At 50.2% G+C, this 18,331-nt stretch overlaps 1 protein-coding gene across 2 annotated transcripts in view; it reads right to left on the minus strand.

Moving 5' to 3' along the window:
* Positions 1 to 1,369: 1,369 nt before the first annotated feature.
* Positions 1,370 to 18,331, minus strand: part of plec (plectin) — a 53,124-nt gene continuing 36,162 nt past the window's right edge. The window contains exons 18-19 of one of the 2 annotated variants that reach the window (XM_033016719.1): positions 12,493 to 15,975; positions 1,370 to 8,556 (exon numbers count right to left, since the gene is read on the minus strand). In XM_033016719.1, coding sequence (XP_032872610.1) covers positions 1,861 to 8,556; positions 12,493 to 15,975 — 10,179 coding nt within the window. In that variant the 3' untranslated portion in view covers positions 1,370 to 1,860. Of the gene's footprint in view, positions 10,525 to 12,492; positions 15,976 to 18,331 lie in introns of both variants that reach the window. The other variant, XM_033016718.1, reaches the window with a different exon arrangement.

Below are 18,331 nucleotides of genomic sequence, written 5' to 3' on the forward strand. Positions count from 1 at the left end.
GGTGGGGGCCTGGAACACGCTGCCAGGGGTGGTGGTGGAGCAGATACGATAGTGGTGTTTAAAGGCTTTTAGATAGGCACGTGGATATGCAGGGAATAGAGGGATATGGATCACGAGTAGGCAGAGGAGATTTGCAACCTCGGTACACATGACAAAAAACTAAACTAAACTAGTTTAACTTGGCATCATGCTTGGCACTAACATTGTGGGATCAAGGGCCAGTTTCTTTATTGTACTGTTCTAGGTTTTCAACCACAGCTCTCATTACCTGCTGTGCTTTCTGAATGAAGTTCCCACATCTGCTGGGAGGAGACCACACATGGAGGCCCCTCCATTTCTCCTCAAATCTATCCATTGTCAGGGAGAGGGGTCAGAGTGTTAGGGAGAGGGTATAGGGGACAGAGTGTCAGGGAGGGGGTGTAAAGGTCAGAGTGAGTGTATAGGGGTCAGAGTGTCAGGGAGGAGTTATAGGGGTCAGAGTGTCATGGAGAGGATGCAAGGGTCAGAGTGTCAGAGAGGGGGTGCAAGGGTCAGAGTGTCAGGGAGGGGGTATAGGGGGTCAGAGTGTCATGGAGGGAATGCAAGGGTCAGAGAGGGGGTGCAAGGGTCAGAGTGTCAGGGAGGGGGTATAGGGGGTCAGAGTGTCATGGAGGGAATGTAAGGGTCAGAGTGTCAGAGAGGGGGTGCAAGGGTCAGAGTGTCAGGGAGGCGGTATAGGGGGTCAGAGTGTCATGGAGGGGAAGCAAGGGTCAGAGAGGGGGTGCAAGGATCAGTGTGTCAGGGAGGGGGTGTAGGGGGTCAGAGTGTCATGGAGGGAATGTAAGGGTCAGAGAGGGGGTGCAAGGGTCAGAGTGTCATGGAGGGGAAGCAAGGGTCAGAGTGGGGGTGCAAGGATCAGTGTGTCAGGGAGGGGGTGTAGGGGTCAGAGAGGGGGTGTAGGGGTCAGAGTATCAGGGTGAGGGTATAGAGGTCAGAGTGTCATGGAGGGGATGCAAGGGTAAGAGTGTCAGAGAGGGGGTGTAGGGGTCAGAGTGTCAGGGAGGAGGTGCAAGGGTCAGGGTGGGGGTGCAAAGGTCAGATTGTCAGGGAGGGGGTAGAGAGCTTGAGGGAGGGGTGCTCACCTGCTGTGCTCTAGCCCTGTTTGAAGGGGGAGGGTCTCTGCTGAGACAGATCGATGCAGGAATTGCCTTGGGACAGGCGGCTGATTGGTCTTTATGGAGTGGTTTTGGTTTGCACAGGGAGTCACAATTACCTCGGATGGTTCCTCGAGCTGAATCAGTGCAAAGGTGGCGAGGAAACTTTATCGACTCTTCCCACAATATGGGGGTCCCAGTCTGAGCAGACTTTTGAGAGACGCACCTTATTAATATTTGGATTAACAGCATTGTCTTTATTACAGTTCAATTAATAATTGCAGCATTTGTCTGATGACAGGCAGAAAAAGCTGGGCACGTTGTGGTCAGTGCATTCATCGAGAAGGTTTACAGTTGCGAGATTACAATCTTCCCAGGCTTCTGTGGGAGCTGGCAGCAGTGGTTCAGGATTAGTCCACCTTGCTCTGCAAAAAGCGACAGGACCATCCAGTGGAACGGCACACACTCAAATAATTCCCATAAATAGATCCTTTAGTCCAAACATGTGCACAACATTCCATCTGATCCATTGTAAATTCCAATATTATTTAAAATTCAGAGGAACTGAGGTGATGCAAAATTAAAATGAATTTATTTGCACAACTTCCCGTAGTGATTCTGTTGCTCGCCGTTAAACTGCGACCGCTGGAGGTGTTTCTAGTTGCAGAGCAGGGTGGTGGGTCTGAGGTGGGGAGGCTGGCATTGCATGATTGCCACCTCTGGCAACCTATGCTGGGCTATCTCCTTGACTGAAGAGGGACTGTGGGGAAGTCTGACTCAGTGCCTTGCCCCCAGGGATGCTGGCTGGCAGCCTCCGCCCATAGTTGGAGGACGTGTAGGAGGAGGAGGAGAAGGACATGGAGTAACCAGATCCAGTAGCATCAATGCTCCCTCGTCTGGAGCCTGTTCTGGATCCTGTTTTGGAACCTGATCGTGATCCTGCCGAAGAACCAGACCCGCCCACGCTGTAGGGGCTGTAGTATCCTTTGGAGGATTGCGAAGAGGCTTCCAACAGACGCAGACTAGATCCTTCCTCAACCATGGATCGATCCATTGCATCCTTGTAGGAAATCTTCAGTTTGGTCTTGGGGCAAGTGATATATTTTGCATAGGCCCCAACATCCCTTAGCTTTTGTGCCGTGCGGGCATCAATGGTGCCCTTCCCCAAAGCTTCGTCCAAGGAAACCCGTCCAGACACGTCTGGTTCAATCAGTCCTCCGGTCAGGTACTGCACCTCCAGGAACCTCTGGCCAGCTTCATAGTACAGCCAGCCTTTCTTCAAGGCCTGGGCAGCAGACATCTTCGACTTGGTTCTGGGGTCCTCAAACCCATGGAAAGCCTTCTGAGCCAGATTGATCCTGTCCACCATAATCTTGTCGACCAGGTTTTGGCCCACAGCATCTGCGACCGAATACTTCTCTCCAGTGTTGGGGTCGATGATTCCTCCAGTGCATGCCTGAGCTTCGAGCAGGCGTTGGCCAGTGATGTTGTCCACCAGGTTTCGGCGCATTGCTTCTGTGATGGAAACTTTCTCCAGGGTATCAGTGTCCAGGATGCCAGCAACTGGACCAGTCTCCTCCACTGGGTCACTCCAGGCAACCACGTGGCTTCTCATTGGGCTGGACTGTTGGCTTGTGTATGAAGATGAAGATCCAACTGAGGAAGATCTCGAGCGGAATCCACTCATGTTTCCTGATAACATGTCAGCAAATTCAGTGATGGACAAAGCCCCTGAGCGGTACAGGTCCAGAGACCCTTGGTCAATCAAACCATTGGCCAAAGCATCGTCAATGTCATATTGTTTCCCAGATCTTCTGTCCGTGATCATTGACTTTACAACACCATCTGATGAAGAGATTGTCACTTCCTCCCATTCACACTCCTGCTCAGACAGCTCGGTGTATGTCTGATGGTCAATCAGTCCTTTACGATAAGCCTCATACACGGACATTTCTTTGCCTGTCTCAGGATCTACAATCACTACCCTTCGCTTGCGGACTGAGGACTTGGAAGAAGTCTTCCTCTCTCGCTTCTTCTCCTTCAGTGGCAATAAGCAGAGTCCAGTGTCCGAATCCACCATACACCGCTCCATCAGCTGCAAGTAGGTGAGGTTTTCCTCTGTGTTTGGATCAAAGAACCCTTTGGTATCATCACCTGGATCTAACAGTATCTTGTTCATCTCCACATCAAACAGCCCGCGCTCATAGGCCATCTCTACCGGGAGACGATGACTGTGCTCAGGGTCAATGATACCTCCCGTGGCGATCTGTGACTCCAGCAGGCGGATCCCATGGTCTTTCACAATTAAGCCTTTCTGCATAGCTTGGAAGAGAGACAGCAGCTTCCCTGAATATGGGTCTTTGTAACCAGTGACGGCACGCTCCGCTGACAAGAGCTTGTCTTTAAACTCTGGGCCCACCACTCCTGCCTTGACAGCCTCAGCAACAGTTAGCTTCAGGTTTTTGATCGGGTCAATCATATAGCCTGTTGCCGCTTGGGCCTCCAACAGTTCGAAGGCAGTCCCAGGTCTGATCATGCCCTTCTTCATAGCCCGGTAAATGGACAGTCTCTCCTTCGAGGCCTCGACAAACACTCCTGAAATACAACTGGTGCCTTCCAGATATTTCCTGATACTGTCACTAACTTCTTCCACAGTGGTTTCACCTTGCTCCAGCCTCTCAGCTACGGAACTTTCAATGATCTTTGATTCTAGGAGTTGGTCCATGGTGATCTGTTTGCGTAGACCCTTGAATATTAACCGTTTCCTGTCGGTCAGGTTCAAAAGACGGTGGCCTGACTTTTCGTCAGTTTTGCACTTTGCCAGCAGCTGAGTGTAAGTTAACAGCTCGTCGGTGCTGGGGTCAAGGAATCCTTGTGTCCCTGAGGCTGGGTCTGTGATGAGGTTGTAGGTCTCACGGTCCAGGTAACCCCGTTGAAATGCAACTTCCAGAGGCAGGTGATGGCTGTACTGCGGGTCGATGATTCCTCCTGTGGCCAGCTGAGCATCAAGCAAGCGAATTGCGTAGTCTTTCCCAATCAGCCCTTTCCTCATAGCCTGGAAGAGGGAGATGTTCTTGCCCGTGTACGGGTCCCGGTAGCCAGTGACAGCTCTCTCTGCCGACAGCAGCTTGTCGTGGAACTCAGGACCCACCACGCCATCCTTAACAGCTTCGTCCACCGTCAGGCGCATATTCTTCACTGGATCCAGAATAAAGCCAGTCGCGGCCTGGGCCTCAAGCAGAGAAAGTGCCACCTCTGGTTTCACCCAGTCTTTCTTCATGGCTTGATACAGACTTGACACCTCCTTGACAGCAGCCTTGTATACGCCACTGACAGCACCTGTGCCAAACAGGAACATCTTCACCTTCTCCATTTCACACACCTGCTGCACTGTCATCTGCCTCTCCCTCAGTTTCCTGAGCGTCTCCTGATCAATAATTCCTGAGGCGTAGAGATGATCTGCAGAAACGTTGCCCCGGAAGCTGTGGAAGCTGATCATCTCGTATCCATGGTAAATTTCTACACGCTCTATGATCTCGATGATTATCAACACTAAACGCTCTCGGGTGAGCTTTCCCATTTGAAACTCTCTTGTTAGCCTGGTCCTCTCCTGCTCAGAGATGTATTCAGATTGTAAGATCTCCCACACTGACATCGACTTCCCACCCAGAGCCCCTGAAGGAATTTCCACTTTTGTGTTCTCAAATTCCTTCTGCATTTGAGCCGCGCTGTAGACTGGGTTTTCAACAACTCTGGGCTTTTCTCCCTCCGTCATGGACAAGAGGTACAGACCACTTCCTGGATCAGAAATGCACCTATTCTTCAGTTGCTGATAGGTGACTTCTTCCGTAGTGTTGGGATCAATAAATCTCTTGGCATCATCACGAGCATCACAGAAGCTTTGGTTCATCTCCACATCAAACATTCCCCGTTTGTAAGCCACGTCCATGGGCAGCCGATGGCTGGTGTTGGGGTCAATGATGCCACCAGATGCCACCTGTGCCTGCAGGAGCTGCACTCCATGGTCTTTGGTTACAAGTTCCTTTGTCATTGCTTCAAACAAGGAGACCTTACGCCCGGTGTAAGGGTCCGTATATCCTGTTACCGCTTTCTCCGCAGCCAGTAGCTTCTCATGGAGTTCTGGCCCAACGAGTCCATCCTTCACTGCCTCATCGACGGTGAGGGTGCGATTCTGCACAGGGTCCACGAGGAACCCTGTTGCTGCCTGCGCTTCCAGTAAGATCTCCGCTGTTCTTGGTCTCAGCATGTTCTTCTTCATTGCTTCATAGAAGCTCATTGTCTCCTGGGTGGGTTCCACAAATACTCCAGCGATGCTCTCCGACCCCTGAAGGTATTTCCTCACCGACTCCAACTTGCTCACATCTTCAGTTGTTGCCTTTCCTTTCTGCAGTCCATCAAACGTCTTCTTGTTGATGATATGTGATTCTAACAACTCGCTGGCAGGAACCCTGTCCCTTAGACCAGCGAAAGTAATTTGTGGTTTTCTCTTCACCTCACGTTCCTCAATGATTGTTACCACAATTGTAATGATTTTCTCTACGGTTACTTTGCCTGACCTGTACTGTCGGATAAGGTCGCGGCGTTGATCTTCGGTGAAATATTCTGAGTTGATCAACTCCCAGATTGTGACCGTTTTCCCAGAAAATTTTCCAGATGGGACACTCACTACAGCCTTTTGGAAAACATCCTTGGTGACCTCCTCTGGGTGAAGGTCCACTCTTTTCACTGCTTCCTCTGTTAGGGGTAACAGGAAAAAGTTGGTCTCAGGGTCACTTCTGCATCTCTGCTTCAGCTGTTGGTAGGTGACATGTTCGTCTGTATTTGGTTCAATGAAACCTTTAGTGTTCTCACTGGGAGTGGTCACCAACTGGTTCATCTCCTCATCAAACATTCCCCGCTTGTAGGCCACGTCCATGGGCAGCCGATGGCTGGTGTTGGGGTCAATGATGCCACCAGATGCCACCTGAGCCTGCAGGAGCTGAACTCCATGATCTTTGGTTACAAGTTCCTTTCTCATTGCTTCAAACAAGGAGACCTTACGCCCGGTGTAAGGGTCCGTATATCCGGTGACTGCTTTCTCTGCAGCCAGTAGCTTCTCATGGAGTTCTGGCCCAACGAGTCCATCCTTCACTGCCTCATCGACGGTGAGGGTGCGATTCTGCACAGGGTCCACGAGGAACCCTGTTGCTGCCTGAGCTTCCAGTAACATCTCCGCTGTTCTTGGACTCAGCAGGTTCTTCTTCATTGCTTCATAGAAGCTCATTGTCTCCTGGGTGGGCTCCACAAAGACTCCAGCGATGCTCTCCGACCCCTGAAGGTATTTCCTCACCGACTCCAACTTGCTCACATCTTCAGGTGTTGCCTTTCCTTTCTGCAGTCCATCAAACGTCTTCTTGTTGATGATCTTCGATTCCAACAACTCGCTGACAGGAACCTTGTCCCGTAGTCCGGGGAAGAGCAGCTGCTTCTTGGTCTCAGTTTCATCAATGGTGTTAATGATGAATTTAATAATGTGTTCGATGGTGACCTTTCCTGACCTGTACTGCCACATTAGGTCACGGCGTTGATCTTCGGTGATGTACTCTGAGTTGATCAACTCCCAGATTGTCACGGTTTTCCCAGAGAATTTTCCAGATGGGACACTCACCACAGCCTTTTGGAAAACGTCCTTGGTGACCTCTTCTGGGTGAAGGTCCACTCTCTTCACAGCTTCTTCCGTCAGGGGTAACAGGGAAAGGTTGGTCTCAGGGTCACATCTGCATCTCTGCATCAGCTGTTGGTAGGTGACATGTTCGTCTGTATTTGGTTCAATGAAACCTTTAGTGTTCTCACTGGGCGTGGTCACCAACTGGTTCATCTGCTCATCAAACATTCCCCGCTTGTAGGCCACGTCCATAGGCAGCCGATGGCTGGTGTTGGGGTCAATGATGCCACCAGATGCCACCTGAGCCTGCAGGAGCTGAACTCCATGGTCTTTGGGTACCAGTTCCTTTGTCATTGCTTCAAACAACGAGACCTTACGCCCGGTGTAAGGGTCCGTATATCCCGTGACTGCTTTCTCCGCAGCCAGTAGCTTCTCATGGAGTTCTGGCCCAACGAGTCCATGCTTCACTGCCTCATCGACGGTGAGAGTGCGATTCAGCACAGGGTCCACGAGGAACCCTGTTGCTGCCTGAGCTTCCAGTAAGATCTCCGCTGTTCTTGGTCTCAGCAGGTTCTTCTTCATTGCTTCATAGAAGCTCATTGTCTCCTGGGTGGGTTCCACAAACACTCCAGCGATGCTCTCCGACCCCTGAAGGTATTTCCTCACCGACTCCAACTTGCTCACATCTTCAGGTGTTGCCTTTCCTTTCTGCAGTCCATCAAACGTCTTCTGGTTGATGATCTTCGATTCCAACAACTCGCTGGCAGGAACCTTGTCCCGTAGTCCGGGGAAGAGCAGCTGTGGTTTTTTCTTTGTTTCTTTCTCTTCAATCACCGTGATGACAATTCTGATGATCTTTTCCACTGTCACCTTCCCTGACCGATACTGTCGAATCAGATCCTTTCTCTGCTCCTCCGTAAAGTATTCCGAATTAATAAGCTCCAAGATGCTGACAGATTTCCCAGAGTAGATGCCAGCTGGAACAGACAATGTTGTCTTCCCAAATGTATCTCTGGTCTGCTCTTCATCATAAACAGGTTTTGATGATATTGCTTTCTCACTCAAGGGCAACAAGAGCCGACCTGACCCTGCATCCGTTCTGCACCTCTCCTTCAGCCGTTGGTAGCTGACGCTCTCATCCATGTTTGGATCATAGAAGCCTACCGTGTTTTCACTGGGAGTGGTCACCAACTGGTTCATTTCCTCATCAAACATTCCCCGCTTGTAGGCCACGTCCATGGGCAGCCGATGGCTGGTGTTGGGGTCAATGATGCCACCAGATGCCACCTGAGCCTGCAGGAGTTGCACTCCATGGTCTTTGGGTACCAGTTCCTTTGTCATTGCTTCAAACAAGGAGACCTTACGCCCGGAGTAAGGGTCCGTATATCCCGTTACCGCTCTCTCTGCAGCCAGTAGCTTCTCATGGAGTTCTGGCCCAACGAGTCCATCCTTCACTGCCTCATCGACGGTGAGGGTGCGATTCTGCACAGGGTCCACGAGAAACCCTGTTGCAGCCTGAGCTTCCAGTAAGATCTCCGCTGTTCTTGGTCTCAGCAGGTTCTTCTTCATTGCTTCATAGAAGCTCATTGTCTCTTGGGTGGGTTCCACAAACACTCCAGCGATGCTCTCCGACCCCTGAAGGTATTTCCTCACCGACTCCAACTTGCTCACATCTTCAGGTGTTGCCTTTCCTTTCTGCAGTCCATCAAACGTCTTCTTGTTGATGATCTTCGATTCCAACAACTCGCTGGCAGGAACCTTGTCCCGTAGTCCGGGGAAGAGCAGCTGCTTCTTGGTCTCCGTTTCATCAATGGTGGTAATGATGAATTTAATGATGTGTTCGATGGTGACCTTTCCTGACCTGTACTGCCACATTAGGTCACGGCGTTGATCTTCGGTGATGTACTCCGAGTTGATCAACTCCCAGATTGTCACGGTTTTCCCAGAGAATTTTCCTGATGGGACACTCACCACAGCCTTTTGCAAAACGTCCTTGGTGACCTCCTCTGGATGAAGGTCCACTCTCTTCACAGCTTCTTCCGTCAGGGGTAACAGAGAAAGGTTGGTCTCAGGGTCACTTCTGCATCTCTGCTTCAGCTGTTGGTAGGTGACATGTTCGTCTGTATTTGGTTCAATGAAACCTTTAGTGTTCTCACTGGGAGTGGTCACAAACTGGTTCATCTCCTCATCAAACATTCCCCGTTTGTAGGCCACGTCCATGGGCAGCCGATGGCTGGTGTTGGGGTCAATGATGCCACCAGATGCCACCTGAGCCTGCAGGAGCTGCACACCATGGTCTTTGGGTACCAGTTCCTTTGTCATTGCTTCAAACAAGGAGACCTTACGCCCGGTGTAAGGGTCCGTATATCCCGTGACTGCTTTCTCCGCAGCCAGTAGCTTCTCATGGAGTTCTGGCCCAACGAGTCCATCCTTCACTGCCTCATCGACGGTGAGGGTGCGATTCTGCACAGGGTCCACGAGGAACCCTGTTGCTGCCTGAGCTTCTAGTAAGATCTCCGCTGTTCTTGGTCTCAGCAGGTTCTTCTTCATTGCTTCATAGAAGCTCATTGTCTCCTGGGTGGGCTCCACAAACACTCCAGCGATGCTCTCCGACCCCTGAAGGAATTTCCTCACCGATTCCAACTTGCTCACATCTTCAGGTGTTGCCTTTCCTTTCTGCAGTCCATCAAACGTCTTCTTGTCAATGATCTTCGATTCCAACAACTCGCTGGCAGGAACCTTGTCCCGTAGTCCGGGGAAGAGCAGCTGTGGTTTTTTCTTTGTTTCTTTCTCTTCAATCACCGTGATGACAATTCTGATGATCTTTTCCACTGTCACCTTCCCTGACCGATACTGTCGAATCAGATCCTTCCTCTGCTCCTCGGTAAAGTATTCCGAATTAATAAGCTCCAAGATGCTGACAGTTTTCCCAGAGAAGTTGCCAGCTGGAACAGACACTGTTGTCTTCCCAAAAGTATCTCTGGTCTGCTCTTCATCATAAACAGGTTTTGATGATATTGCTTTCTCACTCAAGGGCAACAAGAGCCGACCTGACCCTGCATCCTTTCTGCACCTCTCCTTCAGCCGTTGGTAGCTGACGCTCTCATCCATGTTTGGATCATAGAAGCCTACCGTGTTCTCACTGGGAGTGGTCACCAACTGGTTCATTTCCTCATCAAACATTCCCCGCTTGTAAGCCACGTCCATGGGCAGCCGATGGCTGGTGTTGGGGTCAATGATGCCACCAGATGCCACCTGAGCCTGCAGGAGTTGCACTCCATGGTCTTTGGGTACCAGTTCCTTTGTCATTGCTTCAAACAAGGAGACCTTACGCCCGGTGTAAGGGTCCGTATATCCCGTTACTGCTTTCTCTGCAGCCAGTAGCTTCTCATGGAGTTCTGGCCCAACGAGTCCATCCTTCACTGCCTCATCGACGGTGAGGGTGCGATTCTGCACAGGGTCCACGAGGAACCCTGTTGCTGCCTGAGCTTCCAGTAAGATCTCCGCTGTTCTTGGACTCAGCAGGTTCTTCTTCATTGCTTCATAGAAGCTCATTGTCTCCTGGGTGGGTTCCACAAACACTCCAGCGATGCTCTCCGACCCCTGAAGGTATTTCCTCACCGACTCCAACTTGCTCACATCTTCAGGTGTTGCCTTTCCTTTCTGCAGTCCATCAAACGTCTTCTTGTTGATGATCTTCGATTCCAACAACTCGCTGGCAGGAACCTTGTCCCGTAGCCCAGGGAAGAGCAGCTGCTTCTTGGTCTCAGTTTCAACAATGGTGGTGATGATGAATTTAATGATGTGTTCGATGGTGATCTTTCCTGACCTATACTGCCACATTAGGTCACGGCGTTGATCTTCGGTGATGTACTCTGAGTTGATCAACTCCCAGATTGTCACGGTTTTCCCAGAGAATTTTCCTGATGGGACACTCACCACAGCCTTTTGGAAAACGTCCTTCGTGACCTCCTCTGGGTGAAGGTCCACTCTCTTCACAGCTTCCTCCGTCAGGGGTAACAGAGAAAGGTTGGTCTCAGGGTCACTTCTGCATCTCTGCTTCAGCTGTTGGTAGGTGACATGTTCGTCTGTATTTGGTTCAATGAAACCTTTAGTGTTCTCACTGGGAGTGGTCACAAACTGGTTCATCTCCTCATCAAACATTCCCCGCTTGTAGGCCACGTCCATGGGCAGCCGATGGCTGGTGTTGGGGTCAATGATGCCACCAGATGCCACCTGAGCCTGCAGGAGCTGAACTCCATGGTCTTTGGGTACCAGTTCCTTTGTCATTGCTTCAAACAAGGAGACCTTACGCCCAGTGTAAGGGTCCGTATATCCCGTGACTGCTTTCTCCGCAGCCAGTAGCTTCTCATGGAGTTCTGGCCCAACGAGTCCATCCTTCACTGCCTCATCGACGGTGAGGGTGCGATTCTGCACAGGGTCCACGAGGAACCCTGTTGCTGCCTGAGCTTCCAGTAAGATCTCCGCTGTTCTTGGTCTCAGCAGGTTCTTCTTCATTGCTTCATAGAAGCTCATTGTCTCCTGGGTGGGTTCCACAAACACTCCAGCTATGCTCTCCGACCCCTGAAGGAATTTCCTCACCAACTCCAACTTGCTCACATCTTCAGGTGTTGCCTTTCCTTTCTGCAGTCCATCAAACGTCTTCTTGTCAATGATCTTCGATTCCAACAACTCGCTGGCAGGAACCTTGTCCCGTAGTCCGGGGAAGAGCAGCTGTGGTTTTTTCTTTGTTTCTTTCTCTTCAATCACCGTGATGACAATTCTGATGATCTTTTCCACTGTCACCTTCCCTGACCGATACTGTCGAATCAGATCCTTCCTCTGCTCCTCGGTAAAGTATTCCGAATTAATAAGCTCCAAGATGCTGACAGATTTTCCAGAGAAGATGCCAGCTGGAACAGACACTGTTGTCTTCCCAAAAGTATCTCTGGTCTGCTCTTCATCATAAACAAGTTTCGATGATATTGCTTTCTCACTCAAAGGCAACAAGAGCTGACCTGACCCTGCATCCTTTCTGCACCTCTCCTTCAGCCGTTGGTAGCTGACGCTCTCATCCATGTTTGGATCATAGAAGCCTACCGTGTTCTCACTGGGAGTGGTCACCAACTGGTTCATCTCCTCATCAAACATTCCCCGCTTGTAGGCCACGTCCATGGGCAGCCGATGGCTGGTGTTGGGGTCAATGATGCCACCAGATGCCACCTGAGCCTGCAGGAGCTGAACTCCATGGTTTTTGGGTACCAGTTCCTTTGTCATTGCTTCAAACAAGGAGACCTTACGCCCGGTGTAAGGGTCCGTATATCCCGTGACTGCTTTCTCCGCAGCCAGTAGCTTCTCATGGAGTTCTGGCCCAACTAGTCCATCCTTCACTGCCTCATCGACGGTGAGGGTGCGATTCTGCACAGGATCCACGAGGTACCCTGTTGCTGCCTGAGCTTCCAGTAAGATCTCCGCTGTTCTTGGTCTCAGCAGGTTCTTCTTCATTGCTTCATAGAAGCTCATTGTCTCCTGGGTGGGCTCCACAAACACTCCAGCGATGCTCTCCGACCCCTGAAGGAATTTCCTCACAGATTCCAACTTGCTCACATCTTCAGGTGTTGCCTTTCCTTTCTGCAGTCCATCAAACGTCTTCTTGTCAATGATCTTCGATTCCAACAACTCGCTGGCAGGAACCTTGTCCCGTAGTCCGGGGAAGAGCAGCTGTGGTTTTTTCTTTGTTTCTTTCTCTTCAATCACCGTGATGACAATTCTGATGATCTTTTCCACTGTCACCTTCCCTGACCGATACTGTCGAATCAGATCCTTCCTCTGCTCCTCGGTAAAGTATTCCGAATTAATAAGCTCCAAGATGCTGACAGATTTCCCAGAGTAGATGCCAGCTGGAACAGACAGTGTTGTCTTCCCAAATGTATCTCTGGTCTGCTCTTCATCATAAACAGGTTTTGATGATATTGCTTTCTCACTCAAGGGTAACAAGAGCCGACCTGACCCTGCATCCTTTCTGCACCTCTCCTTCAGCCGTTGGTAGCTGACGCTCTCATCCATGTTTGGATCATAGAAGCCTACCGTGTTCTCACTGGGAGTGGTCACCAGCTGGTTCATTTCCTCATCAAACATTCCCCGCTTGTAGGCCACGTCCATGGGCAGTCGATGGCTGGTGCTGGGGTCAATGATGCCACCAGATGCCACCTGAGCCTGCAGGAGCTGCACGCCATGGTCTTTGGGTACCAGTTCCTTTGTCATTGCTTCAAACAAGGAGACCTTACGCCCGGTGTAAGGGTCCGTATATCCCGTTACCGCTCTCTCTGCAGCCAGTAGCTTCTCATGGAGTTCTGGCCCAACGAGTCCATCCTTCACTGCCTCATCGACGGTGAGGGTGCGATTCTGCACAGGATCCACGAGGAACCCTGTTGCTGCCTGAGCTTCCAGTAAGATCTCCGCTGTTCTTGGTCTCAGCAGGTTCTTCTTCATTGCTTCATAGAAGCTCATTGTCTCCTGGGTGGGTTCCACAAACACTCCAGCGATGCTCTCCGACCCCTGAAGGTATTTCCTCACCGACTCCAACTTGCTCACATCTTCAGGTGTTGCCTTTCCTTTCTGCAGTCCATCAAACGTCTTCTTGTTGATGATCTTCGATTCCAACAACTCGCTGGCAGGAACCTTGTCCCGTAGCCCAGGGAAGAGCAGCTGCTTCTTGGTCTCAGTTTCATCAATGGTGGTAATGATGAATTTAATGATGTGTTCGATGGTGACCTTTCCTGACCTATACTGCCACATTAGGTCACGGCGTTGATCTTCGGTAATGTACTCTGAGTTGATCAACTCCCAGATTGTCACGGTTTTCCCAGCGAATTTTCCTGATGGGACACTCACCACAGCCTTTTGGAAAACGTCCTTGGTGACCTCCTCTGGGTGAAGGTCCACTCTCTTCACAGCTTCTTCCGTCAGGGGTAACAGAGAAAGGTTGGTCTCAGGGTCACTTCTGCATCTCTGCTTCAGCTGTTGGTAGGTGACATGTTCGTCTGTATTTGGTTCAATGAACCCTTTAGTGTTCTCACTGGGAGTGGTCACCAACTGGTTCATTTCCTCATCAAACATTCCCCGTTTGTAGGCCATGTCCATGGGCAGCCGATGGCTGGTGTTGGGGTCAATGATGCCACCAGATGCCACCTGAGCCTGCAGGAGCTGAACTCCATGGTCTTTGGGTACCAGTTCCTTTGTCATTGCTTCAAACAAGGAGACCTTACGCCCGGTGTAAGGGTCCGTATATCCTGTTACTGCTTTCTCCGCAGCCAGTAGCTTCTCATGGAGTTCTGGCCCAACGAGTCCATCCTTCACTGCCTCATCGACGGTGAGGGTGCGATTCTGCACAGGGTCCACAAGGAACCCTGTTGCTGCCTGAGCTTCCAGTAAGATCTCCGCTGTTCTTGGTCTCAGCAGGTTCTTCTTCATTGCTTCATAGAAGCTCATTGTCTCTTGGGTGGGTTCCACAAACACTCCAGCAATGCTCTCCGACCCCTGAAGAAATTTCCGCACCGATTCCAACTTGCTCACATCTTCAGGTGTTGCCTTTCCTTTCTGCAGTCCATCAAACGTCTTCTTGTCAATGATCTTCGATTCCAACAACTCGCTGGCAGGAACCTTGTCCCGTAGTCCAGGGAAGAGCAGCTGCTTCTTGGTCTCAGTTTCATCAATGGTGGTAATGATGAATTTAATGATGTGTTCGATGGTGATCTTTCCTGACCTGTACTGACGAATAAGGTCCCGGCGTTGTTCTTCGGTGATGTACTCTGAGTTGATCAAATCCCAGATTGTCACGGTTTTCCCAGAGAATTTCCCGACTGGCACAGATACAGTGGCTGTTTTGAAGATGTCGTGTGTCTGTTCCATGGTATATCCTCCCTTTTTTGTCTCTGCTCCCTCGGTCAATGGCAAGAGAAAAAGGCCAGATTCCTGATCCTTCTGACACCTGTCCAGGAGCTGGAGATACGTTAAGTTCTCCTGTGTGTTGGGGTCAAAGAATGCCTTGGCATTGTCACTATCTCCTGCAACTATTTTATTCATGTCCTCAGTGAATATACCCTGTTTGTATGCCTGGGCCAGGGGCATGCGATGGCTGTTCACTGGATCAATGACACCACCAGTGGCAATCTGTGCCTGCAGCAAACGGATGGCGTAACTTGGGGATATCAAGTCCTTTTGCATTGCTTGAAACAAGGAGATCTGGTCGCCAGTGTAGGGGTCCCTGTAACCTGTCACTGCCCTCTCAGCAGATAGCAGTTTCTCCTGCAGCTCTGGTCCGACCACACCTTCCCTGATGGCCTCGTTGACGGGCAATTTCCTGTTCTTTGCCGGGTCAATGATGAAGCCGGATGCTGCCTGAGCCTCCAGCAACACCGTAGCTGTGGTGGGCTTTAATTGTCCCCTTTTCATTGCCTGGTAAATGCTGACTTTCTCCTTTGAGGGCTGAATGATCAGGCCAGCAACACAACTCTTGCCCTGCAGATAGTTCTGAACATCTTCCTTCTGCGACAGATCCTTGACAGAGACGGATCCTTTCTTCAGTTTGTCCAACTGCTTCTTGCTGAGAATGCCCACCTGATGTAGGCGAGCGGCTGGCACCGACTGGCGCAGGCCACTGAAGGAGAACGCAGCCTCGGCACTTTCCTGGGCAGAGTCCACCACATCCCGACCGTTGGCAAGAGCTCCCAGAGTGGGGGCAGTCGCTGCCTGCACTTTGGCGGTCTCTTTGGATATAACTTCAAGCTTCTGAGCTTTCAGTTGCTCCAGCAATTCCCTGAGTGCTTGGTTCTCATCAGCCAGCTGCTTCTCTTTCTCCTGTCTCCTCTTCTCCATTTCCAGAAGCTCTCTCTGCTTCTCCTGGACTTGGTCCTCAGCCTCTCTCTGCATCCTGAGTGCTTCATCCATACTATCCTGAAGTCGGGCCTTGTCGTCCTTGAGTCTCTTCATTTCCTTCATCTGTTCATCCTTCAGAGACTTGGATTTCTCCAGCTCATCCTCATATAGATGCTCCAACTTCTGCTTCTCCGCCTCAATCATCTTCTCTTTTCTGATGAGCAGCTCCTTTTCACTGAGAAAGGATTGTTGAAGGACCTGCGTGGTGTGGACAATTTCTTTATTTTTCCCTGCCTCCATCTGCACGAATAAGAACAAGGAACTCATCAGTGAAAACAAAGCATGCAACCATCGTCCAGCACCAGAAGCAGGTGAGCAGTGGCCCTTGTGCCTGCTTTATCATTCATCAAGATCAATCTTTTACCAAAGCTTCTGTTCCCAATGCTTCAACCTATAAATATTTATGAATCTTTGGCTTGAATGTCTTGTCTTGTTTTATTACGTACATTAAAAGCAAGAGGGTAATTAAGGAGGGAATTAATGCCAAGAGTTAGATGTAGATGAGGTATAAATGATTGTTTGCATGTGTATTCACCAAGAAGGACATAGAGGACAGTGAGATCAATGTGGAGGTGTTGGGGCCTTGACAAGCATTCAAGTGGTTAGACTCCCAGGGCCTGATAGGATCTATCCCAGGTTATTGAGAGGCAAGACAGATTTCAGGGACCTTGATGAAAATGTTTGTATCCTCTTTAGCCATAGGCGAGGTCCTGGAGTTATGAATGTTGTTCCTTTGTTTAAGAAGGGAAGTAGAGATAATCCAATAAATGATAGGCCGGTGAGCTTGACGTCAATGGTAGAGGAGCTACCCATGAGTGTTCTTTGGGTAAGATTACTGGCATTTGGAAAATAATGGGATAATTCGGCTTTGTAATTTGAAGGTCATGTTTTACACACTAGTGAATTGTTTGAAGAGGTGGGTGGGGAAAGGTAGTCAGGCAGAGCAATAGTGAAAGGAGTCTTGTTAGTTAGGGCAACAGACAAGAGATTCTGTGCAAGCAAATGGGACTCCGGGACGGTGTTGCCTCCCTGGTGCATGACCTCGAGGTTGATAACCTGGATTATTCCCTGTGCCACGTGCCAGTGAAGAAAGATAGGACAGGTGAATGTGTGGTTGAGGAGTGGGTGCAGGGGCAAGGATTCAGATTCTTGGATGATTGGGATCTCTTCTGGGGCCAACGTGACCTGTACAAGAGGGACGGAGGTTGTACCTGAGTTAAAGTGGGACCAAGATCCTGGGAGGAAAATTTGCTTGTACTAACGCCAGCACAGAATGCCACAGGAGATCCTTTTTCCCTAGGGCTAGCAAATTGTACAACTCCTCCCCCTTCTGTCATGGGGTAAACTGACACCCTTTGCCCTCCCCCCACACCCCTCCCCAAGCTTCACACATCCCCAATCCTGGACTTTCCACGTGCTTAAGAAGGAACTGCAGATGCTGGAAAAATCAAAAGTAGACAAAAAATGCTGGAGAAACTCAGCGGGTGAGGCAGCATCTATGGAGAGAAGGAATAGGCGACGTTTCGGGTCGAGACCCTTCTTCAGACTGATGTCGGGAGGGGCAACACCTCCGCTCAGTTCATACTAACCAACCTGATCTCCTGGTTGCTCAGCACTTCAACTCCCCCTCCCATTCCCAATCTGACTTTTCTGTCCTGGGCCTCCTCCATTGCCAGAGTGAGGCCCACCGCAAATTGGAGTAACAGCACCTCATATTTCGCTCACGAAGTTTACACCCCAGCGGTATGAACATTGACTTTTCAAATTTTAGATAGCCCTGGTTTTCTCCCTCCTTCGTCTCCCCTTTCCCAGCTCCCAGCTCTCCCACAAGTCTACTGTCTCCGCCTCTTCCTTTTATTTTCCCGCACCCCCTCCCACCCCCCACGACATCAGTCTGCAGAAGGGTCTCGACCCAAAACGTCACCTAATCCTTCTCTCCATATATGCTGCCTCACTCATATATGGAGTGAGTTTCCCCAGCATTATTTGTCTACTCTGGACTTTCCACATGTCACTTTAATTTCATGGTTCATGTATTTTGTGTGTTATGACTGTTGGCAGAACCATTTCCCTCCTGGGATAAATAAAGTTCTATCGTATCGTATCGTAATTGGGAGGGTTTAAACTAGATCGGTATTTGGGTGGAGAGGTGGTGGATCATCTCAGGGCGTAGATTGACTTGGGGAACTGGGATATTATTGCTGTAACAGAAACATGACTGAGAGAAGGGCAAGACTGGCAGCTCAGTGTTCCAGGGTATAGATGCAGGGGGAGAGAAGGAAATGTAGGTAAGAGAGCAGGGGCTGGGGGCTTTTTGATGAGGGAGGATATTACTACAATGCTCAGTGAGGATGTTCGTGGGGAATTGTCCAGTCAGGCTACATGGGTACAAGTTAGAATCAAGGAGCGGGTGATCACTTTGATGGGACAGGATGATAGACTTCCCAATAGTCAGTGGGGATTAGAAGAGCAGATGTGCAGAGAGATGGCAGATAGCTGTAAAAATAACAGGGTGGTACCGGTGGGAGATTTCAGCTTCCCTTATATTGACTGTGTCTCCCATAGTGTAAAAGGCTTGGATGGAATGGAATTTGTT

This window comes from Amblyraja radiata, unplaced genomic scaffold, assembly GCF_010909765.2.
Source record: "Amblyraja radiata isolate CabotCenter1 unplaced genomic scaffold, sAmbRad1.1.pri scaffold_446_ctg1, whole genome shotgun sequence".
NCBI lineage: Eukaryota > Metazoa > Chordata > Chondrichthyes > Rajiformes > Rajidae > Amblyraja > Amblyraja radiata.